The 23577-nt window shown below is 42.0% G+C and overlaps 3 protein-coding genes across 10 annotated transcripts in view; 2 read left to right on the forward strand and 1 right to left on the reverse strand.

Moving 5' to 3' along the window:
- The window catches only part of TTBK2 (tau tubulin kinase 2), a 107663-nt gene extending 91452 nt beyond the window's left edge, over positions 1-16211 (forward strand). For 5 of the 7 annotated variants that reach the window (XM_071744628.1, XM_071744632.1, XM_071744633.1 and 2 more), the window contains 3 exons: positions 6786-8053; positions 8741-12494; positions 12533-16211. In XM_071744628.1, the coding sequence (XP_071600729.1) occupies positions 6786-8053; positions 8741-9212 (1740 nt within the window). In that variant the 3' untranslated portion in view covers positions 9213-12494; positions 12533-16211. The remainder of the gene's footprint in view (positions 1-6785; positions 8054-8740; positions 12495-12532) is intronic. The other 2 variants (XM_071744630.1, XM_071744634.1) reach the window with 2 other exon arrangements.
- Positions 16212-19629: 3418 nt separating this feature from the next.
- On the reverse strand, positions 19630-22932 carry LOC139796730 (uncharacterized). Its single transcript, XM_071745067.1, has 3 exons — positions 22630-22932; positions 21339-22566; positions 19630-20554 (listed from the first exon to the last, which is right to left on the reverse strand). The coding sequence occupies exons 1-3, from the start codon at positions 22930-22932 to the stop codon at positions 19896-19898; spliced, it is 2190 nt and encodes a 729-aa protein (XP_071601168.1). The 3' UTR covers positions 19630-19895.
- Positions 22180-23577, forward strand: part of CDAN1 (codanin 1) — a 32538-nt gene continuing 31140 nt past the window's right edge. For both annotated transcript variants that reach the window (XM_071744635.1, XM_071744636.1), the window contains exon 1: positions 22180-22317. In XM_071744635.1, coding sequence (XP_071600736.1) covers positions 22222-22317 — 96 coding nt within the window. In that variant the 5' untranslated portion in view covers positions 22180-22221. The remainder of the gene's footprint in view (positions 22318-23577) is intronic.

Below are 23577 nucleotides of genomic sequence, written 5' to 3' on the forward strand. Positions count from 1 at the left end.
GATTTAATTCATTACAACACAAATGAGTGGGTTCATTGTCTGGCTGGAGGATCAGAAGTCAAGAAGATTCTTAATTTTGTGGCTTGTTTTTTGCTTTGTTGTTTTTGGGGGGTTCTGTTTGTTTTTGGTTTTTTTTTAATGTATTGGTGGAGCTTTTTTTGAGTGTTGATGTTTGTATTCAAAAGATACTTTTACTTTTGCAGAAAACTGTAGTGTAAATAGCAGAATTGAAGAGCAAGTGTAACTCAGCAGTAATCCAGGATTAGTGTTGCTGATAGGAAACAAATACAAACAGAAAAATTTCACATATTTGAAATCTGCACATGGGTATTGAGGCACATAGTATTTATGAATTACCTGACACTTTGTGATGAACCTTTATTGGTATTTATACAGTTGGAGAGCTATATTGACAATTAATCTAAACATTAATTTGTGACAAAATAAAAAATATTTACTTGCATTTAACTCTGGTTTAGAACAGAGTATTTCAATTGAGTTTTTCAAAGAAGATAATGTAGGGTTTTTTTAAAAGAAAGTGTTGGTCTCCTTAACAAGAAGGTATAGTGTGGCTTTGAAACTGACAATTGAGGATATTCCTGAGGAACTATTAGCCTGTATTTTTATTGTTTCTGAAAACTGCAGTTGTTCTCTGTAGCATACTAGTGTAGAGCTTAAATTCAAAACCTCATTCAAAAGTAGTAAAATTTGTTTCTAAAATAAGAAAATTTTATTCTGATATATTTCAGACAGCTGCTGGAACCAAGTGAGGTCTGCTTAAAGATTGCTGTGTTCTTATAGCTGTGATAGTAACAGTTGTGAAAAATATTTAAGTGCACGTTATACACAAAAAGTGGTTGCACCATTAATTAAAAACTAATGACCACTTTGTAGGTGGGATATGCTCTGGTAGAGGAAAAACCTAATTTGTACTGGTTTTATCCTGCTTCTTAACTGACCACCTAAGTATACTTAGCAGCAGATTTCCTAAGTATACTTGAACATAACCTCTTGTGAAGAACTAATTAACATCTTGTTGAAGATTGTTGGGTGTTTGGTAAAATCTAGATTTAGAAATGCTGAATCTGTGCTACCTCGTGTGTAGTGTGAACTCCCTGGTTTTGTTACACAGTCCTCATGGAATCAGTAGTTTCCAACTTTCCAGAGGGAAAAATTCTCCAAGTTGCCAAGCTTCTGAGAGGAGTTCTTGATCTCTGGATCCTTTGTGACTTTACAAAATAACTATGGTAAAGTAGCAATTCTGTTTTTGTAAAAAAGGAAATAATAGCCCTGAGATGGGAAGGTAAAATAAGCTTCAGTCACCATCTTTTCACATCTCTTAGCTGTGTATTAAGGCAAATATATGTTCTCTTTGTTAGAAGAAGTCTGTCTCTGTGGAACTCAAGAAAAATACTACAATATGGGCCCATTTTTAATAGGAATATATGACAGGAGCATTGTGTGAGTGTTAGGGAATAACAGACTTTAAGCACTGCTGCTTTCCTGTTCTCCAGCAACTTAATTCAAGAATATTCTTCAAGTGCATTACATAGAAGTTCCAAATTAAACAAGTCCTTGTTTTAGTCTCATTACCAAACTAATTAGCTTCTTATTACAGTGGCAGTCATTCTCTAAAAGCAGTTGTCAGAGTTTAATGCTGGGCTGGCAATTAACCTAATGGCAGATGCTCTCTATGAATCCCTCTCCCCTCCTTAGTAAACAGAGGGGAGAGAATGAGGGAGACTTACTGGTTGGAAACTAAACTACACAGCTTTTATGCAAAAGTAATGATAAAAAACTTTATGCTGAAGCTTATGACACGTATGGGATGAAATACTCCCTTTGGGCAGCTTTGGTCACCTGTCTTGTCTGCTTCTCCCTAAAGGGGGTTGCAGGTGTGACCCCTTTATTCCCTTTCTCCTTCCACATCATAAAATGTTTCTCAGAACTGAGCTGTGGCCTCAATTCTGCAGTCCATCTCTGGCCATAACTATAAACACTGAGCATTAGCAGTCCTAGAAGCAGAGACTGGCAGAAACTTGCTGTTAATTCCAGCAAGTACAGCTGCTTAGAAGAGGCTTGGGTGAAAGCAAAATTACAAGACAGAAAAATAGTTCTATCCTGGCCCAAACTAGGACAATACTTAAAGACACTGCTTTTAGAGCAATCAGTATTTTCCCTATTGGATGTTTGAGGATATGGGTTTATGTCAGAAAAAAAGAAAAAAAATCTTCCTTTACCTGTTAAATTGTGTAGGGATAATTGAAAGGGTAAGATATTTAAAGAATGCTGAAATTAAGCCATGATTAATAAGCCTTATAGAAAGACTGTACACACAGATCTGTATCTTCTATCTTCATAAAAAGGTACCTATCACATTAGAGAATAGGAAAACATTGTAGTCTTGTACATTCACAGCTCTTCATCTGTATTCCATCCTCTTCCCACTCCTTGCAACTGCTATATAAATTGATGCAAAAATTAGCATTGTAGAAAAGCAGGAAGAATGCATTTGAAGATCTGTGCTTCTCTTTTCAGATGGATACAAGTAAACTTTCGTATGTTATTTTGCTTTAGTTTAATATTTAGGCCAATTAATTTAATATTAATTGTGTGGATTTTGAAAACATAAAGTTTTATCCTGGGGACCACCAGTTCCTAGAAGTGCCTGCACTGCTTGCAGCACCATGTAAATGGGTTTGTTGAAAGGGATTGAGTATCAATATTTAGTAATGTCTGCTTTTATGTCCCATAACACCACAGATTACAGGAATATCTTTCTCCTGGTTTTTCCCCTATTACTCTGTCTGGAGATAGGCAAGGTAATTTAGTAAATTTATGATCAGTTATCTGAATTTTTTTCCCTGGTGTGAATTTAATCTGAGAAGGGAATGTCAGGGATTCAAACGATTGGGCTCTTAAAAGTCAGAGGGAATTACAGCACTGGGTAGATAGAATATTGAGAAGTAGGAGGGCTGTCTGCAGGGATGAAAGCAGAGCAGTGGTTTTTGCACATGGGAATGACACCAGGAGTAAAGCAGAGGGCAGTGTGCTGACAAACCCACATCTTGCATACAAACTGCAGTTCACATTTATTTGCAGAGGCATAAAGTTGTGCAAGGAAATACAAAGTGAGATGTGGAAAGAAAACCTGAAGTAAGAGGAAGCTGGTGAACTGGGTATGGGTATAGTCAGGGAGGTTGTTGTTACAGAAGTTGCAGACTCAAACTAACATCAGTTTGGTAGGAGACAGAGCCTAAGGATGGGTGAAAAAGAGAAGCAGGGAAAAAAGAAGAATATACATGAGTTGCTTTCTCATAGATGTGCAGACTTTACTAAGGTAGGAAAGAAGTTCTGAAGAGTAAACTGATCAGGTGAAGTATTTATGGCTTTATTAATATTACAAATAATGCCAGGATCAGATGAACAACAGATCTGAACACTGAAGTCCTGACAGCACCTGACATGCTTGCAGAAGTAGCAGCCATCAGGAGCTGAGGGAAAAAGCTATTGCTGAGAGGTTAAATGCTGGTATTGTACAATAATCCATATTCAGACATTCAAATCTTTCAGACACAGGAACTTTGCAGATCAAAACTTGATATTTTATTCCTCTGCAACTTGCTGATATGTTCAGAGGATTTCATCCAAGCACATCACTTGCTATTGCAGCCTGTCAAAGGTTTAGAGGGAGGAGAGTTTGTCAAATGTCCTAAAGGATGTCCATGAGATATTTCTGTTGCTGTTGTTTTGTTCTTTTTCCTTCTTAACGTCCCATCCCAGTCAAATGCTAATTTGATGAATGAGAAAGGAATTAGGAAATTACTTAGGGAAGGCCAAAGGATTCAAGACCATGGTGGTAGTAATTAAATTCAAATACTTTTGAGTGAAAGGAGAATCTCAAATTCGTTCTTCCATAAATAGTCTCAGCCATTTTCAGTAACCTGCTGCATCACATAACTTCTGTTGGAGTATGGGAACTGCAATGATCAGGCCAGTTGTGTTATAAATATATAATTACCATAGTGAGCTGAGAGATAGTATTTTAAATTCTATTTCCCACATTTCTTCTGAGATGAACTGTCCAAATCACACTGTAATCTTTGTTACTCAGGGTTGGTGTTTTGCGAAATTAATTTGATTAGCCTTAGAAATCTCATAGGATTATAAGTTTTTAATTAGTTGTGAAGGAAAAGAAAGTGTAAAGATTATTTATTTTTATTATGGGGTTCTTTTATATTTTAGATATTAGGCTGTGTGTTACTTGTTTTGTAACTAGATATGTATTGAAAAATGTTGATTTTTATCTCCCTGAACTAGACTAAAAGATCATTTAAATTAGAGTATTTTGCATGTCTCAGGATCAGCCCTTCTGTGATTGTGATTTGTGTCTTGCAAGAATCCTATTTATGGGATGAGTATGGCTACAGGATTATATTTAAACCAAAAACTTCTAAGGGATTAAAAACTTCCTCCAGTCTTTTTACCTAGGATCCTGCATAGCATGAACCATGATTATTACCTTCAGTGGCCTTGTAAAGATGCTGATGCTTTACTCAAAGAAATCTTACAAGGAGCCTTAGGAGGATCCTCTACAAGCTTCTTCCATTCCTTCAATAATTGAGTGTTACACCCAAGTTCTTCCAGACAGAAGCATTTGTACCTCTGCCCATGGCAGCCAGTTGGAACTTGGTATCTTTAAGGTCCCTTCCAATCCAAACCATCCTGTGATCTCTGAGGTCCCCAGTAAATCTCAACCTGGGGGAGATGTTACAGGCAGCTAAGATCTACTTGGGAAAACACAATTCAATCTTACATTTCTGTTTCTCTCCCCTTGCCCCCCAGTGAAAAATACCATTTTCTGTAGCTAACAGCTAGTCCCACTTAGAAAGCTAAGACAGTACTTTAATTTTTTTTATTCTAAATTTCTTAAAAATATGATTCCATATTTTTAGGTTAAGGCCCAAAAACTACATTAGATAAATTAGAGAGGCTCAGAGTACATTCTATACTATAGAAATATTTTATTTAATGTAACTGCCCTCTTTTAATCCAGCTTTATGCTTGTAGTTTGTGTCTCATGTTTTGTTATAGTAAACTGTTTATAATATCAGTTAAATGTTTGTGTTACATGGTGATAAAATGTGCATCTGTAACCACAGAAATTTTGTTATACAGGACTATGAAGACAGTGCTAAAAAACCAAACAAAATCCAAAAAAACCCAGCAAGAATTTCAATGAAGCTTCTATCCTCTTATGGGAAATCTAACTGTGTCTCCCTCACTCTCAATTCCCATTTCTTATTTTGGAGAGTTGTTCTGTATTTGTAATGTTTAAGTACACAGTGCAAATTGTCACAGGTCCTGACCTTGGTTTCTACCACTCAGTAGTACAAATGTGCAAGCTCTTGCAGGAGCCCATTAAGCTCAGTGTAATTATTGCAACGAGGTCATCTGAAATCTGTCTTGTAACAGCAGAATCCTGGCAACACTGGAAATAAGCTACCACCAGTTGTCTCTTCTACCATCAGTGCAGCAAAAAAGTCTTTGTGTCCAAAGCCAGGCTCCAGGCTCCCACTTTCTGTTGAGTGTTACAAACTCAAACTGTGTCAGATTCACGAGGCTAAAAAATACAAGGGAAGAAGGAGCTGAACTTTCTGGCCCTGTAGAAAAAGATGTAAGGGTAGCCCCTTGATTTTTTTTATTTTTTTTTTTTACTGTTTATACCAAGTGACTCAATCAAATATGTATAGACCAGGATCCAGGACTCATCTTCTCATGAGAGTGTGTCCCCTCCCTTGGCCATAGAGGTGAAACTCCACTCATTTTGTGTGTGCTCTCTCACCCTCTGTCCTCATGACTGTTGAGTTTCTGTCTGTGCTTCTGTGGGGGAGGTGAGAAGCAGCTTCATTCTTGTTTTGTACCTACTTGATGAGAAGTGGCCTCGTGTCCCTCAGGTGGGAGAGAGATGGATGCAGGTGTCCCATCCCCTGAACATCTGCTGTAAGGATGCAGCTGAGTACTGGAGGCAGCACTCAGCATAACCAAGTGGTTTTAGAGTGTTTTTAGAGGGGACTCTGCCTCAATATAGGGTTTAGGATTGGATTTAGGTGTTGGATTATACCTGTGAGGGGATTTGGATGTGTGAGTATTTAGCTGGTGAATCTCTAAATGACCTGAGGTAGGAGATGTCCTGACCAGGTTGTTTGGTTACAATGAGGCATAAGCTTCTATAGGGAAGGTTATAGCTAAAATCTGGGTACTCAGGAGAGTTTTTCTGGACAAAAATGTTAGGTATTATGTATCTAATTGAGCAAATGAAGCTTTTTATTAATTTTGTTGGCAAAATATCTAAATTCTACCTAAATTGATAATCAAGTCCATTCCTGAATCTGGAACTCATTGTGTTTTTTGTCTTCTGTCTAAAAATATTGTTATGTGCTTGTTACAGATTTTACGTTTATATACAACTTATTCTAAGAGTATTCAAACTAATGAAAAATAATAAAAATCCTGCCTGTTAGGCTGGATCTCATTTCCAGGAGGGTGACTTGATGACTGCAACATTTTCCACAGAGAAATATATTGATTTTCACCCGTTACACATTTCTGTCTTGGGATGACAGAGTAATTTTGTTTTTTCACTAACTAGATCTGAATTATGAAGGTAGGTGTTATTTGAACGTTGTGATTCATAGGAATAATTAAATAATGTATTTTGAAGACATTAATTCCATACCATTCCTGAGTTTCTCACCTTTTCCTTCTCCAATTTTCCAATGCAGATAACTATACCTAGACCTTCAGTGGCATCCACACAGTCTGCTTCAGAGAGCTTTCATTATGGCCACCAGCTAGAGAAAAGAGAGCAGGATGCTCAGTCCATAGAACACACGGTGGAACTTTCCTCTCCAAAGGAAAGTTTGCCAGGTTTGGCTGTGACAGAGGATGTGCTTGAAGCTGGTGCCAGCAGACCAGATTTGGTACTTAATATCAACCAAGAGGTGCTTGACAGGGAAGGGGTTGTTGAAGAATGTGTCAACGTCCTGGATTGTGGCCAAAAGGACCTCCCTGAACAACACAGTGGGATACAGGAAGAGAAAGAACCTGAGAATATTCCTGTAGAGGAGGCTGAGGAGGAAAGGCTTGGAGTGGTTTCTGAGGGTGCCATTGAAATGTTAAGCAAGGAACAGAATTCTTCTTTGCCAGGAAACTCAAAATCTGCAGAGGAGGAGCCTCTAACGAATACGGAAGGTGCTGAAGAATCAAAGCCAAGGCCCGTCTGTTTGGTGCCAAATCAAGATGAGGCTCTGAAGTTGATAGCACCTAAATCATCAGAATTTTCTCCCTCAAGACTTACCAAGCCCCATGTTAATAGACAGGCAAGCAAAACATCACCAGTTCAGGAAAATGGTTTTTATTCTAATAAGGAAGAAGTCCATATCGAAGACTTGAAATGCCACCAAGTGGCCCTTACTACTTTTTTGCACCAGGAGGACAAAAAGGAGAAAAGTGCTCCCAAAAATGGAGAGTTATTCCACTGCATTTCAGAAAATGAGACTTCTCAGCGATCTAAAAAGGACTTGGTTAAATCTCCTTTTGTATTCAGGCAGAGCCGAATTCCGGTTTTAGCACAAGAGATAGACTCAGAGTCCTCATCTCCTGTTTCTGCAAAGGAAAAGCTTCTTCTCAAAAAGGCCCATCAGACAGATTTGGTCAGACTACTTATGGAAAAGAGACAGCTCAAATCTTTCCTTGGTGACCTCTCAAGTGCCTCTGATAAGTCACTGGAGGAAAAAATGGCTGCTGCTCCAGTACAGTTTTCTGAGGACGATGTCTTATCCTCATTTTCTAGATTGACACTAGACTCTCATTTCAGCAAGCAGACAGAAGATAGCTCTTTATCTCCTAGCAGCCCACAGTCCAGAAAAAGCAAGATTCCAAGGCCAGTGTCCTGGGCTACCACTGATCAAGTCAACAGTTCAAGTTCAGCTCAGTTCTTTCCTCGGCCACCACCAGGAAAGCCTCCTACTAGACCTGGGCTAGAAGCTAGGTAATGCAGAGAAAATGAAAATAGGTTTTCAGGTTGAAAGTGGACTTGAGCTAGACTGTAGTTAATGTGCAGTATGGCATCCTGGGGAAGTTCCTTCCTTTAACTTATTTTTTAAACACGCTGGGCTTCGGTTCTCTGAGAAATCTTACATAGTTGGAGAGTGAGAGAGGAGAGGCTGTTAAATCAGAATGAGCCTGCTTCGCTCTTTAATCTTACACATCTGTAGATATGTATTCAGTATTTTGAACCTGTCAGTCTGTGGCTAAGTCTTGATGCTTTTTTTAAAGTGGGGTCGGTTTTCCAGAACTGTTGATTATTCACAAGCCCAGAGAAATCAGTAGGCTTTGTCATATCCACCCCCTTTGAAAACTGAAATATTATTGTAGATATGGGTTTGGAGATTCCAGCCATCAGAGTTGAGTTAGTTAGCCATGCTCAGACCATGGCTAAGTAAAAACAACTAATTAATTGAAGGCAGAGTGAATTTTAGGAGCGTTGTGTGTCCCGTTCCCACCCTTTGCCAGTTCTATGTAGACAACCACGATATAGTTTCTGCAATGCCTACATTACTAGGATAAGTAGAATTTTGATACAGTAGAAATCCTCTGAAGGAGGTTGTGGTGTGCTCTGTCATCCCCTGAAGTTGTGTATAGGAACAGAAATAATCTTTCTTCATTTCTTCTTAAGGTTGCGCAGATACAGAGTCCTAGGGAGTAGCAGCTCGGACTCAGATCTCATCTCTCGTCTCGCTCAGATCTTACAGAATGGATCTCAAAGACCAAGGAGTTCTACCCAGTGTAAGAGTCCAGGATCTCCACATAGTCCCAAAACACCACCCAAAAGCCCTGTCATCCCCCGACGCAGTCCCAGTGCCTCCCCTAGGAGCTCCTCTGTACCCCGTTCTGCCAGTTCTTCTCCATCCCGGGCTGGGAGACCCCATCATGATCAGAGAAGTTCATCATCCCCACATCTTGGCAGGAGTAAATCACCTCCTAGCCATTCAGGCTCCTCATCTTCTAGGAGGTCCTGCCAACAAGAGCACTGCTGCAACAAACCAAGCAAGAATGGTCTGAAAGGATCTGGCAGTTCCTTCCACCATTCCCCAAACACTAAGACTTCCACAGGAAAGAGCAAATCAACCACTAAGCTTAGCAGATAGGAACTGGGCCTTGACAGGTATAAAGCCTTCTCCTAAATCTGATGCATGTCGTGTCTGTGTACTGTGTATTAAAAAAAAAAAAATCAAAAAATTAGATTTAAAAAAAAAAATGGTGTTGAATCTGCGCTTTTTGAAGAAAGTAAGCATCATAAACTACTCATGAGAAAACATGCTGTGTAAATAAGTGGCCAGGCATTGCCTAAGAACAGGCAGCAAGCAGATCCATGAGAGGGGCAAGTAGAGGCCAGGATAAGAACAATAGGTAGTCAAAGAGGTGCAATGTATTTAGAGTAAAAAAAAAATATCTCTAACATGAGTGTTTTAAAAGGGTAATTATTTTTATGTTTTTAGTTTTCCTAGCTAGGACATCTGGCCTAATGATTTAAGACCTTATATACTTGAGGAGGAAAACCTGAAACAGTTGTTCTCAGAAGACACCACCACCTGGGAGATAAGCACTGCTCAAACATATCTTTGCAGTTTGAAGAAAGCACACAGTTCAGGAGATGATGGTATTTCTACCTTCTAAGTCTCTTCCAGTTTGAGTTGCACACATCTCTGAATCATTCAGTGCTTGTCTTGTCCCCTATCTACAGTGGCACATTTTTTCTTTTTTCCCCTGAAGAAGTATCATATACCTTGCCCCTTCTTGACACTGATGACATTTTATAAATTAATACAAACTTTTGCCAAGATGATTTTGTGTATCTGTATTTCTTAGAAATCCTTTGTTTAGTACAAATTAGGATTCAAGAAACTAATTCTCAGTTTTATATTATAGACATCTTTGGGAGTCATAGAGGGGTTCTTCAAACTGTGCTCAACAGAATTTGGAAGAGACAGGAGGACATGTCTGCAATTCACTGGATATTGCAGTTTTAAAATAAATTGCAATGTAAGTTAGAAAATAAGTTAGAAAATGGAAGTACCTTTTTTCTCTTAATTACAAAAAGAACCCTTGTTATTTTTGGCTTTAGTTTTTCCATTAGTTATGGATTGCTTAAAGTACTGATGCAGAGATGATTACCAATCACAATTTGCTATTTAGCTCATTTATTGTATGAAAACATGAGAGATGAAACAGAGATGAGGATATTGTCTACTTCACAAACTTGGTAGGTTATAGGTGACAGAAATATTCTTAACATTCATACAAAACCCGGGTAAGAAAATCAGTCATCAAAGGAAGATATACAGAAAGCAAGCCAAGAAAAACCATTTTTTATGGTTTTTTGCCCAACTGTTTGCTTTTTTTTTTATAGTTAAGCTCCTTTGTGTCCATGATGTCCAATTCCTCCAACTTTGGTAGCTACTCAGTAATCTCTTACAGCACCTTTTGCTCTATTCAGAAGTGGGGCAGAATAGTAACACACAAGAATGAAAGCTTGAGAAAAATGCATCCAGCTCTCCCTAATTATTCCTGCTGTGGGGACACTGGATGCCCAGGAGACTTGTCAATTACTGATCTGCTTGCTGTAGTCATCTGCCTCTCCAGCCAGCATCTGTGCTTTTTTTATTTAACCTCTGCCAAATGAATACCTTTGGATTAAAAAGGGAATATTTTGTCTCTGAGCTAACACATTCTAATGCTGCATTAAAGCTGCTCTGGAGCTGCACTGAATTTCACTTGCTTTGTCCGACTATGTTGATTTTTATTTTTTTTTCTTACTATGAATATGTACATTGTTTCCCATTCGAAATGTAGCACAGTATGGAACCTTAATTTCATTCAGGTTTCAAGCACTACAGATGAATGCAATAGGTAGGTTATACCTGCTTTTTCTGAAGAAACTGTACCATTGGAAAGTCCTATTCCTTTGTATTATATTGTATAATAGGTGCTATACCAATAATTGCATGTCCTCATGGTAAATTATATAATATAAATATTTATATATACATATATGTATATGCTTATATAAACTCACTCTTTCTCATTTTTTGTTTGTAATTTATGGACCACAAATAATACAGCTCCCATTCTGTTGGTTCCTGAATACTTCTGGCATTACATCTTCTATTTTCCCAAAAATTCTGAATGCACAAATTCTAATAGCCTTTATACCCTGGTAAAAGATTGAAGGACTACTGATTTCTCAACCAGCCAATGTTTTGTCTTGCAGCTTGCTTTTTTCTTTATGATTCTGTGTGTGCATTTGCATATAGAACAAGAAGAGAGACTCAAAGGAATTTTTATTTTTGATTACAAATGGGGCTTGTGGTTACTTATTTTTATTTCACAGTGTGAGTTTTGAATTGTTCTGAATACTCATCATGCAGGAGCAGTGACAGTCATTGAATACCTAACAGATGAATGTGACATGTACAAATTCCATGGTTTTCTTCCTGTTTTCCTCTTGTTTCCTTATGGTACCCCAGAAAGATAATTTGGCCACAGTGTGATATTTTTGCCCTGGGCACTGCTGGAGTTATTTTTAAGGTGGTTTAACAGCCTATGATTATTTTTCTTCCCCTCTCCCTCACTTCTGAAAAGCATTTATCATGGTCTTGTAAGCTTATTCCTACATTAACATGGTCAGCTTTTTGTAGGTACCAACTTTATGCATCCTTGCCTGAAATGCTGAAGCTCAGGTGTTTATATTTTCTCTCCAGTGTAGCAGGATCTAGAAACAGGAAACACTTTACAGGTGAGAAAAAATATAACACCTAAGGGGTTTTATTGCTGTCTTCAACGTACACACTTGTCCATTGTTACACATTACTCTCCATAAAATAAATCAATGCTGTAGAAATTCACTTGTACTTGAACTACTTGCCAATGTAAAAAGAGTAAACCATGCCAAAATGGAGAGAGATGTCATAGTTGATGGCCCAGGCTTCTTTCAGTGTAAAAGAACTATCACCAGCTGCTTTTTGCTGTATATTCAACAGGATCTTGTGAGAAAATCGTGAAGATCAGAATGGAGGGGTGATTGTGAATAACTAACCTTGAACAACCCACTCTTCGGCAGTTTATGATTGTTTGATACCCTCTCCCCAGAAGTTTACAGCATTGCTTACTAATGTAGCAATCCAAGTCGTAAGGAAATGGTCAGGTGATCAACTCATCTAAATATTAGCTTAGTATTTTTAGAGGGCCTGTATAATCATCAAGAAGTCTGTAAGCTTAAATAGTTGACTGCTCAACTAACTGCATAAAAACGCCAACGTACACGTGCGTGGCCCTTGTGCAGACTGTGAATCAATGGTTTGCAGGGGGTCATCTGCAAAGACTTTTCTTAGACAGGAAAGATTTTCCTCTATCATACAAAATGGTTACAGGTATTAAGATTTTCCTCTATCATACAAAATGGTTACAGGTATTCTGCATGGCACGCAGTAGCTTGCACAAGGATTTTTAGCTGAGAAACAGTATAATTCAAAGAGCTGGTGCTTTGTCCTCTTCAAGCCTCCCTTTCTTCAGAGGGCAATGCAGTGGAGCCGTGGCATACAGTAGATGCAGATGCTGCACATGCATTTTCCTCTTTATGGTGTTTCCTGTGTTTTGGCCAGCACTTTGGAGCATTTTTTTAGAGAAAACTTAGGCATGAAGCCTTTAAACTAAAACAGAACTTGAAAAGACTGAGCATCTCGCACAGACTTTTGTGCTGCAATACAGCATGGTATAATCAAAACTGCAACCTCAAAGATCTGTATTAATATAAATAAACCTCATTATTAATTACAAATGCCAATACTACTTAAGTAAAACGCTGTTCAAAGTGATAGAAGGTGACACAGTAGAATAACACTGGCAAGTTGTATGATGCTAGGCACCTATACTTGAGCAGGATCACTAAGTGTAGAAAATTTCACTACTCAAAGGCAGGAGCAGTCTGAGGTCTTAACTGCTAGTTACATAAAATTGTTCAGGTAGGAGGCAAACCCCTGGGGAGTGACATGGGGCATTCCTTGTAGCCACCAGCCACATCCTAACTTGGGAAATTTGGACAAATTCCTGCCTTGAAGTCTGCATATTTGAGATCAAGCTTTCTCGCATACCTCACTTAACAGTCTTGATGTAAAGGGGAAGATCTGGTCCTATGTATTTAAAAACAGTGTGAAATATTTTTCATCTGAAAAAGACTTGTAAGAGCTCTATAATTTACAATTTATATTATTAAGGTATTAACTGTAGCTGGGAAAACACACAATTTCTATTTCATATATATAAATAGGCATTTGTATATAAATGTATCTATATATACACTTATATAGATACTGTATATTATAGAGAAACATACATACATACATATGTGTGTGTGTGTGTATATACAAGTAGATAGGAACAGCCTCAGCTATTGCATCTTGTTTACTGGAATTCATTTGCTTTGATTTGCTCTTAACCTCTTTATCTACCATAATTTTGCTATAACCTAATCCTGAATCGGTGTCTTTTCAATACTACAAGACCTGATCTGATAGTCCTGCTTGGGCAAAACTCCCTTCAAGTCCTTCCTACTGCAGTAACACTTATGAAATGGTTGGCTGTAGTGCTTCTAAAAAGTACTTTTTTTTTTTTTTTTTTTTGGATGAGAATGTAGACAAAGCCAAACTTAAAACACAGACTCTTTCCTATAAGCAGTTTTTTTTCTACAATGAGGACATTTTTGTGGAACACTAAGAGGCATAAATTCTAATTTATGTCTAATGGCAAACTCTAGAGATCTGTATCTCCAATTTGAATATAGATGTTAAATGAGAGAGGAGTCTTCTGAAAAGAAATAGAATGCAAGAGAGTTCAAAGTCAAATTGGTTTCTATTATAGGTCTGTAACATGTAGATTTTACTTTTTTTCATTCAGGACAGTGAGGTGATGTGAGCTGTGCCTGTCTTGTCAATCCCAGTGAGTGAGGGGCTTACTCATTCAGTGTCTTAGGTTAAGATCATAATTCCATAGGGCAAATTCTCTGCTTTTCCACTATAAGGAGTGGTCAGAGAACTGTCACCTATATAAATAAAAGCCTTGATGATTTTCCATGGTTCCTTCCTTCAACTGGTGAAAGCTTTGGATATTCATTCCTATTTCAGAAACTTTTGGAACAGTGCATATTGTTATTTTGCTTCTCTTAGCTGATCAAGTAGGCAGTGAACTGAAGGGTGTTGTTTGCCATTTTGCTTTGGGTTTAAATGTCATTGGTTGAGTAACTAAAATTTTCAGCAACCAATAATGCTGGTAAAAGGAAGTGAGGTTCATTGTTTTGACTGAATGCAATACATGGGTATAGGTCATATAGTTCTTACCTAATAAATACAAATCACATAAACACACACCTCACACGAGTACCTCAGCTTTCTGCTTGAAGCCAGTCTTCCTTTTCCCTGGGTATGACATTTCTAAATGAGAAATTATATAAAAATCATAATTGTCTGGAATTATCTAGAGATTCTGTCAAATGCCAACAAGTGTTATCACTCATTTTTCTGTTGTTTAAATAGTCAAGCTTTTAAATATTAACCTTTGAGGGGTTTTGGGGTTTGGGTTGTTTTTTAAAGGAAAAATGCAAATGAATGTATTGTTTTTGAAGTCTAATGTATTAACTTGGCAATTATTCCAGCCGTCCAGGTTTGAACATCCAGGCTGCTTTTACTTGCCATTGTTGGTGACACATTCTCTCTTAACAGTAACAATGACAAACCCAAATGTTAGCAAATATAATCTGTGTATTTTGCTTCAGTTTCTCTCCTACATGAAGAGCTTGGATCCCTGGGAATTCTTGCTGTTCTCATGCAGGTAAAGATTTTGTGAAAATCAGGATTGTTTTGTTGAGGTCTTTTCTCCTGCCTAGCAACTGAAGGTAATAAATTTACTCCACATATATTTGCAGTTGCTGTATTTTAAATTGGAATATGCTTAATTTTTATTACTATTATGACGTGACATGCCTTTTGGTATCTGCTTTTCTGTAAGACTTACTGCTCAGGGCCAGCTTTGGCCAAGAGTACAAAGTTTTTTCTTCTAAACAATACCAACTGGGCTCCTCATATGAGGTCCTGATGATCCACAACTGTCTCTGGGAATTCTGCTGGAATTAATTTCAGTCACAGATGTTCATTTCCCAAAGATCACTTGATCTTTGACCTAACTTTTATACAAAGGACCTGTAACAACAGAAGACTGGCTTGCACCAAAAGATACATTAAAAATATAATTAGTTTGGTCTCTCTGGCTTCAAATCCTTTTAAACCCCTATCTGCTGTGTGGCAGGGAAGCTTGTAAGGGTATGACACAAGCTGAGGTGGGATTTTTTTGTTTGTTTGTTTGCTATTTCACATCTTTTTCCTCTGACTGGAGATCTGGGTTGGTTGCCTCGCAGCCCTCTGTGCATCCTCTTTACTTTCTTGTCTAGAAAGCAAGATTTGAAATTCTTTCCAACCTCTAACTTACTCTCTTATAGAGTCAGCCCAGAGCTGAGGTGTAGTGCCTGGCCTAACAGATGCCAGTTTTCAAATGCTTTCCTATGAAAATCCAAACTTGTAAATTAAGGAAATCACCACCAATGCCTTCAGACAAGTACTGACTTTTTGAAGCTGCCAACCAATGGCTGCTAATCTAAAATCTCTGGGCAATACCACAAAGAATGAAATTAATGTCTTAATTAAAAACACAAGGTTGTTACCCCATAAGAAATTAACTACTCAATAATAAAACCAGCAGCAGGATTAAATTAAGTAGAAAGTAGTCCAAGATTGTTTGGTACCATTGAGGAAGACAAATGCTAAGTCCTTCAGATTCTTTTGCTCAGTAACTGCAGTTCCCATCCTGTCTCTGGAAATCTTCTCAGCCATTCTTTTCCTTTTAAGTTTGCTCAGGCACCCAAGAACACAAAGAGTTAATGCCCTTTTAATGGTCATTTGTACATAAAGTTGTAATTATTTATTTTCTCATTTGTACCATATCAAGGCTTTGTACAATGTTTTAAGTTCTGTTTTCAAATTATTTTGTATTTTATTTTTATAAACTGGTTCTAAATAAAATATTCATTCAGCATGCAAAAACTTCACTTCTTGATTCTGTTTAATTATAAAGCTTCAAGTGAATTTCTTTCGATATTTTTTACTGTGGTAACCCTGAAGTTTAAATGGAGAAAGTGCTTTGACAGTGAATTTTTTGTTTGTTTGTTTCAAGAAAGCAAAAACTAAGTGTGTGAGTACTACTGCAAGGTGAGTCAGATGTTTGTGTTGCAAGTTGAAATGATTGGATCACTAGGGGTCATGTGTATTAGAAAGAATAAAAAACTCAACTGGCCTCCTCAGAAACCTCACTATTTGCTCTTCCTCTTCTCCACACTGCCTCTATTTAGCCAAACAGCAACAGATTGCCACAGCCAGATCAGATCAATTTTAATAACAATATTGTGGGATTCCAGCCTTGTCATTCTTAAAAGCCAGCTGCTATTTTTTCCTTTTTTCCTTCAAAATTGTAATTTCTTCAGTCAGAAGCCACTGCAATTGATTTCTTTGGAGGTGATCTGACTGGATGTAGTCACTGAGCTTTTACAGCCTCTTGGGACCTGTCTCATCCTTTGTGCAATGCATGTGAGTGGCAAATTGCAGAGAAATGAATGAACAAAAGTTGTCACAGGATCTGAGTGGTTTGTGCTATGTGGAAATGCAGTGTTAAACTACCAGTTGCTGTATTTTTCCTCCAAGTTCCTTTAATTTCTAGTAAAACTAAAGGTAGGTAATTTTTACTTGTGGTTTATATGCCTGCTTGTCTTACTCCTGGTATGCTGTGGAAAATTCTGCCTGCCCTCTGCACAGCAGAGTAAGTTTTTTAACAAGAAGTTGAGAAAATTCCCTGGATTTTGTTCTTGGCATTGTTCCCCTTACACCCTGTATGTAAGGCAAATTAAAAACCAGTGAGTCCCCTGTTCAAATCAGTGGCAGGATTTTCATTAAACTTCATGACCAGGCATTAGCTCTTGTCATTTATGTCAATAGATGTTCAGTGTTCAATTGTCAATGTCAGACAGGTTCACATGACAGGAAACAAACTGGGAATTAATTTACTCAGTAACATTCCAGGAAAATTATGTTTCTCCTGTGAAGTGCAGCCAGAAATTCAATGGCTTGCTTCTAGATGGGCACCAACAGGACCATAGTTTGATCACAGAAAGGGCATGTAGAGAAATATATGTAAATTTGGGTCATACCAGAAGTGGAAGAAGTGTGGATTTGAGCTGGCTCTGGTGGTATGACTGACAGAGTGTGGAAATGAAGCAATATTGGAACAAAGACACTGTGGCAGATCAGTCCTGAGGGCTGGTGGTTATCTGACCACCAAGGTGTCTCTGGCATTGCCTATCTCATCGTCTTCATTCAGACACAAGACTCAGTCCACCCACTCCACTCTGGGATCTTGTACTTCTCCTCACTTCCTCGGTTTAAATGTGTGCTCAAACAGGAGAAATCTGGGCAGGGCAGAGAAGCCAGCTCTCCCTAGAGATGCTGTAGTAGGTGAAATTGAAAAATTAACAACTGGAGAAAGAACTGAAACATTCAAATGATGTTGGACAGTTACTACTGCAAGCCAGAGAAGCTCCAACTGCTGCCCAGAAAGACAAGATAAACTAGATCACATTTTGCTGATCTGGTTTGAGTGTCAGAGTAGCACTAATTGGCTGCTTTGTCCATGAGAACAAAAAACAGAGGCTAACTTCTTCAGTTGCAGAATGCAGTGCTCAAGAGCTTATCTGTTCTGAAGGAGAACTATAAATGCTTCCAAAACAGACGGTTGGAAAGCTTTTAACAACATAAACTCAGATTTAGAAAGATTGTTTTCTGGTTTTAAAACCAGCAGTATGTAACAAAATAGTGACACCTGTCACCCACACCACCTCCTCCTGTCAGGTATGGAAATGAGAACCTCATCCTTTTCAAGGCAATAGTTCCAGTTAGCAGTTGCTGTACCTGTGTGTGTTAATTTTTGTGGGGTATTTGCATGTTTTACTCCATCTCTGATACTGAAGGGAAACACTTGCTAAGGATGCTCCTACCCTGTATTCACTTTTTTATGAGGCAGCAGCTCTTCAGGGTGCATGTGTATGTGCCCATGATGAAAGACAAGCAGAAGTACTTAAAAGTACCTTTTCATATGGTATAGAGCTCTGTCAAAGCTGGCTGCAAAAGTGACCTTTCCCTTTTTTCATGAACTTTTCCCATGTTTTCATGCTGCCAGAAGAGGGACACTTGGGTTGCCATTCTCTGTGTCACATGTATTTGCTTAATTCTTGTGGCAGAAATGCTTGCACTAAGTGACTGACAAACCAGAGGCAGTTAGTCAGTGCTGTAAGCCAGATTTATCTGTACAACTTGAATTTTGGTGATAAATGTTTAAGAATAGGACTTGCATTATTTTTCAGGTCACTGGGTTAAATTGCAGGTGAGAGGTTTCTTTGTTTCCCTTCACCATGGACACTGGACATAAGAATGCAGCTCCTCTGCTCACCTTAACTTGTCCCATATAGGGTGAGTCTCATGTAAGTCTTGAACATATCATCTTAAGAATAGTACCAGTGACAATAATTTCCTCCTACTGAAATGTAAAAAGGAGATTCTGCTTTTTTACTTCAGGATAAATGATTCCTTTGTGCTTGTTTCAGAGTTGACACTTAACACATTACTTTTTGCTCCAACTCTTCCTTCTTGGATACACAGTTAGGAGCATGGAAAATTTTTATTCATCTCTCTGAAAGATAAAGATGAAAGCTTCATAAACTATGCAGAGGCATTTGTTCTGGCAGGAGAGATGTCAGCTCTGCCTCCTGCAAGGGGCTTAACAGCAAATCCAGCTTCTGTTTCATGTAAAACAGTATGGATGCTTTTTTGCTCTATTTCAAATGTTGTGGTATTGATTCCAGAAGGCTTGCAAAATCTGTTGAATCCATGTAAACCATGCAAGGGAAAATTATTCCATGTCAAAAACAGGCATAGCTCATCAATTACTATTTTTTGCTCTATTTCTCTATTTTAATCATGTGACAAAAGCCTAACCATGTAGTAAAAGTAGTGCAGTGAAAGTAAATGTTTGAACAAGGTGCATTTGATGAGCTAAAAATGCACAACAGCCAGGTGGGGCAATGCTGTGTGAATTCTGAGTAGTGCATTCCTGAACCAACAGGCTAAGTCCTAAACCATTCCTAGAGTTGAGTCCTAAGAGTCAAACTCTTCTGCTATGCCTTACACAACTCAAATGTAACACCAACCAAGCAAATGCCCCACTCTCTACTTACTAGAAAAAGCAAGTGCTTAACTTCTACTCAACTACTTCTGATGTTTGTTTAATCAAAACACTAAATAACTTGTGTAAGACAGCTCCTGATGGTCAGTAACCATAATGTTACTTTTTTACCCCACTCTCATGGCTTTTATTTTTCAAAAGCTCACATTAAACAAAGGATGCTACAGACTAGAGTCTTAGTCAAAATAAATCAAGGGTTCTTTTTGTTTAGTTGTTTTTTTAAGAGAGTAAGAGGATAAAAATAACTGAAAAAATTATTAGCCAACTGCAATAGAGTTAAGAAACAGGAGACTGGTAATTAGTATTTAATGCCACCTATGGTGAAATGTTTCCCACTGGGAAAAACATGTGAGGCAAGTCCACTTTGCTCCTGTGAAGTCACAAGTCGGAGCAGAACATACAACAGCACCTAACACCACACTTTACATATACTGAAGTTTTTACACATCTGCAAAGCAGAAGTAGTAGCAGCCATTTGGATGTTCTTTCTTAATGGTTCTCAGGGGAGGCCTAGAAAACTCGGATGAACCTGCTTCTTGTGACATGGAGCTAGAGCTGCAGCTGCTGCTTCTGCTGCTGCTTCCAGCCACCTGTGCTCTAACTCTGTCCTCAGCAGGGGAGACCTGGGGGGAACCCGGGCTCAGGTACCCAGCTGTGGTCTGAGTAGAGGCAGTGGCATAGGTGGTCTGGCCAGTGTTGTTTCTCACATAGACGTTTTTGATAGCAACAAGTGTGTGTGCCATGATGCTGAGGCTGTTACTCAGATCTTGCATGCCCTGCTGCAGCAGCCGAAGGTTGTGGTTGACACTGTCAAAGCCAGACTGGATCACCCGCATCTGGGTCTGCTGAATCTGCACTAGGTCCTCTTCAGTTATTTCGTTTTGGTCTGCCTGGGACCTGCCTTTTGTTTTGGCTTTTACTTTCCCAGACGAACCACTGCCTGATGTCCCCAGAAAAGGTAGCTGCTCTTGGCTAGGTGGAACCACTGCCATGTCCTCAGAGCCTTCTTCTGGCTCTACCACTTTCACCACTATTTCTTCTTTGAGGTTCATCTTCTCAAAACTGGATTGATGAGACGGGCCAGGACTGTCATTAAGCCCTAGAGGAGATGGGAGGAGAGGAAAAGCAAAGAAGAGTCAGTGACAAACTTCATGACCTTGGTGGTCAGTAAAACGTGTTCTCATCTAAACACTAACATTAGTCCTTGAACCAAGACTCTACAATTTGCACTGCACTATCTTTGATACTTTTAGAATACATATTCCCCTCATGTGTGGGAAGGAACTCAAAGATGCACTCATCAGATACCCACGTATTAGCACACTACAGATCCCTAGCAGACCATACCACAGAAGCTGAGTTTTAGGTTCCAAGTGACAAAGTTCATCGCAAGCCCATTTCGTGCTCTACTCTGCACGCAGTAACCGTGACTGCAAGGAATCCCTGGGTACCGAAGGCGATCGTTTCGGCGCAGTACTGCAAAGTCTCTCTCGAACGTAGGGAGTTCTGTCCTGGCAGCACTTTGCACCACCTAGAGCTGCGCGCTGGCACGGCTTCTGGCATTTGCAAGAGTAAGTACTACACATGCTAACACAGGAGGCTGGGTCTAATGCCTCATAGACGGGCACCTACTACGAGATAGGATTTACTCCTAAGCGTTGTTGTTTTGACGTGCAGCACGACATTTGCCAGCTCCGCGTCTGTGTGAATCTATACGTTTTGCATTCCCCAGGAGAGAAGGCAGCTATCCAAACCAGACACTTCCAAGCAGCACTGGTACCCGCAGCCCCCTGCGCGCTGGCAGCCGGCGGGGACCCCGCTACGGCAGCGGCTGCCGGGGCCCCGCGGGGGGGCAGCGCCGCGGGGGTCGGTCCGGCACTCACCCATCTCCCCCACGACGGCGCCGGGCAGCTCCAGCGTGTCGATGCCGCCCACGATGGGCACGGCCTCGGCAGGCAGCAGGGAGCCGTAGGCGCGGTGGCGGTGGTGGAGGTGGCGGCGGGCGGGCGGCGGGGCGGCGGGCGGCATCTCCTCGGGGGCCAGGAGGAGGCCGAGGGCGGCGGCGGGGCCCGGCGGCCCGCAGCCCTGCGAAAGGCGGCAGAGCTTGCTGCGGTCGCGGCGTTTCAGGTCCCGCCAGCGCTTCTTCAGGTCCTCCACGTCGCGGGGGCAGGCGGCCACCGGGTTCACCTTGTGCCGGATCAGCTCCCACACCTTCCGCTTCTGGCCCGGGGAGGCGCGGCCCGGCCCCGCCGCGAACAGCAGCTGCTCGTGTTTCAGCACCTGCTCGATCAGCACCTCCGTCTCCGCCTCGTTAAAATTCGCCTTGCGTCGCTTGGGCGAGTCCTCGGCCATCCTCCAGCGCGGCGGATCGGGACGGCCCCCCCCCGGCACCGGCGGGAGGGCGGGCACGGAGCCGCGGGGGGCGCCGCTGCCCCTTCGCCCGCCCCGGCCCGCGGGTGCCGCCGCTGCCGCTAGGCCGGGCCCGGCGCCCTGCTGGGGAAGCAAATACCGCGCATGAGAGGAAAAGACGCGCACGGCCCGGCGCAGGCGCCCCGTGCCCCGCGTATTGACATGGGGAGGGGGCCCGGTCCCGGCCCCGGCCAGCGCTGTCCCACCCCCGCCCGCCTCCCCGGCGGGAATCCCCGCCGCAGCCCCGCCCCGCCGTCCCGCCCCCGCCAGAGGGGGCTCAGGACGGGCCCGCCCGGCAGCGCTCGGCCCGCTCCCGCCGTGGGTTGTGCGCGTGCTCGGCGGCGGTAGCGGCGGGGAATGGCGGCGGTTTTGGAGCTGCTGCTGCAGGAGGAGGTGCCGGTCAGCGCCGTGGTGCGGTGGCTTCGGCACGGCCCCGGCCACCGCCCAGCTGAGGTAACGCGCGGCGGGTCGCCCGCTCGCTCTCCCTTCCCTCCCTCCCTCTCGAAGCGTCCCGTCCCGGTGGGGCCGGGCCTGCCGCCGCGCCAGCCCCCAGCTTCCGCCGCAGCCGCCGCGGGCAGGGGCCGTGCGGGAAAGTTTGCCCGCCCGGCGCCCCTGTGAGGAGCGAAGCGTGCGTGGGTCAGACTGAGGGGCCTGTCTGCGGCCGGGAGCGGGAACTCCGTCTAACAGCCGGCGGCGCTGCCCCTATCGCGGGCGGGCTCTGAGCGAAGCGGCGGGAAGGCGAGGCTGCCCACGGGGAGCTGCCACCGGGAGCCTCCCGGCGGGGACAGCGCCCTGTGGCAGCTCCGCTGGCAGTGGGTTCAAACCCGTTAGCGCCCGCAGGGCTGAGCCAGGAGGGAGCTCAGCGCCGCCTGGGCCCGGCGGCCGCGGCCTCCGGCGGGTGGTGGCGGCGCCGGGGCTGAGGCGGTGGCGGGGGGCCCTGCGGTCGCTGGCGCCAAGGCGGTGCCTGGGTCCCCTGACCGTCGTGTGGCAGCGGAGACCGGAGGGAGCGGCGGGCAGGCGGTGTCCTGAGGAAAACGCGGTGACAGGAAGGAGGGACGCTTCCCGCATCTCTGGCGGGGAAAGTAGCGGTGAGAAACGAAGGAGTCTGTCACCAGCCCCCGGTGGGCAGCCGGTGCAGTCCAGAGCCCGAGCATTGGGCCCTCGCTCCCTCCCGGGCACGGCTGTGCCCTAAGGGCTTGGTGTGTGGCTCTGTGCGGGCACCGCTGCCTCCCCCGACTGTAGGCGGGGGATGATCTGTCAGGGCTGGGAGTGGGCTTGTGCTGAGCTTGAGTAGTGGGATACGGCTGGAGAGTTTGGGTTCCTGTGGTAATAAAAGCATTTGTAACCACAGGGAGACTGTTCCTCATAGAGGAACAATTTGTATTTAAAGCATTTTTTTTTCCCCCCAAGCTCCTCAGAGTGCATATTAGTATTAATTAGAATCAAAACTCATTGCAGTCGCCTCCGTGAGTCAGTCAGGTATTGATTGCTGTCATCCTAAGCCTGTGTGGGAAGAAGGGAACACTATTTTATGTTGACCACTGTCTCCTGAACAGTGACTTGCAGAAGCAGACCCGAGGAGCTTATGAAGCCTGAGATGCTGGCAGCTTTGCTAGCACTGTGTGGGTGAGGAGGCTGGAAAGTTTGCTCTTGTAAGGGAGTTGCCTTGCAGCTCAGTTGCCTCAGGGTCAGAAAGCAAGTGGAAGGCTGGCA

This window comes from Heliangelus exortis, chromosome 5 (genome assembly GCF_036169615.1).
Source record: "Heliangelus exortis chromosome 5, bHelExo1.hap1, whole genome shotgun sequence".
Lineage (NCBI taxonomy): Eukaryota > Metazoa > Chordata > Aves > Apodiformes > Trochilidae > Heliangelus > Heliangelus exortis.

What these genes read in the sequence shown, in the direction of transcription:
- LOC139796730 (XM_071745067.1), bottom strand. Translation starts at nt 22,932, where the DNA reads ATGCGGGAAGCGTCCCTCCTTCCTGTCACCGCGTTTTCCTCAGGACAC. An exon ending in TCCCCGCCGGGAGGCTCCCG is followed by an intron (nt 22,567 to 22,629) that starts GTGGCAGCTCCC and finishes CGCCCGCGATAG; the next exon opens with GGGCAGCGCCGCCGGCTGTT. An exon ending in CGCCGTCGTGGGGGAGATGG is followed by an intron (nt 20,555 to 21,338) that starts GTGAGTGCCGGA and finishes CATCTCCTCTAG; the next exon opens with GGCTTAATGACAGTCCTGGC.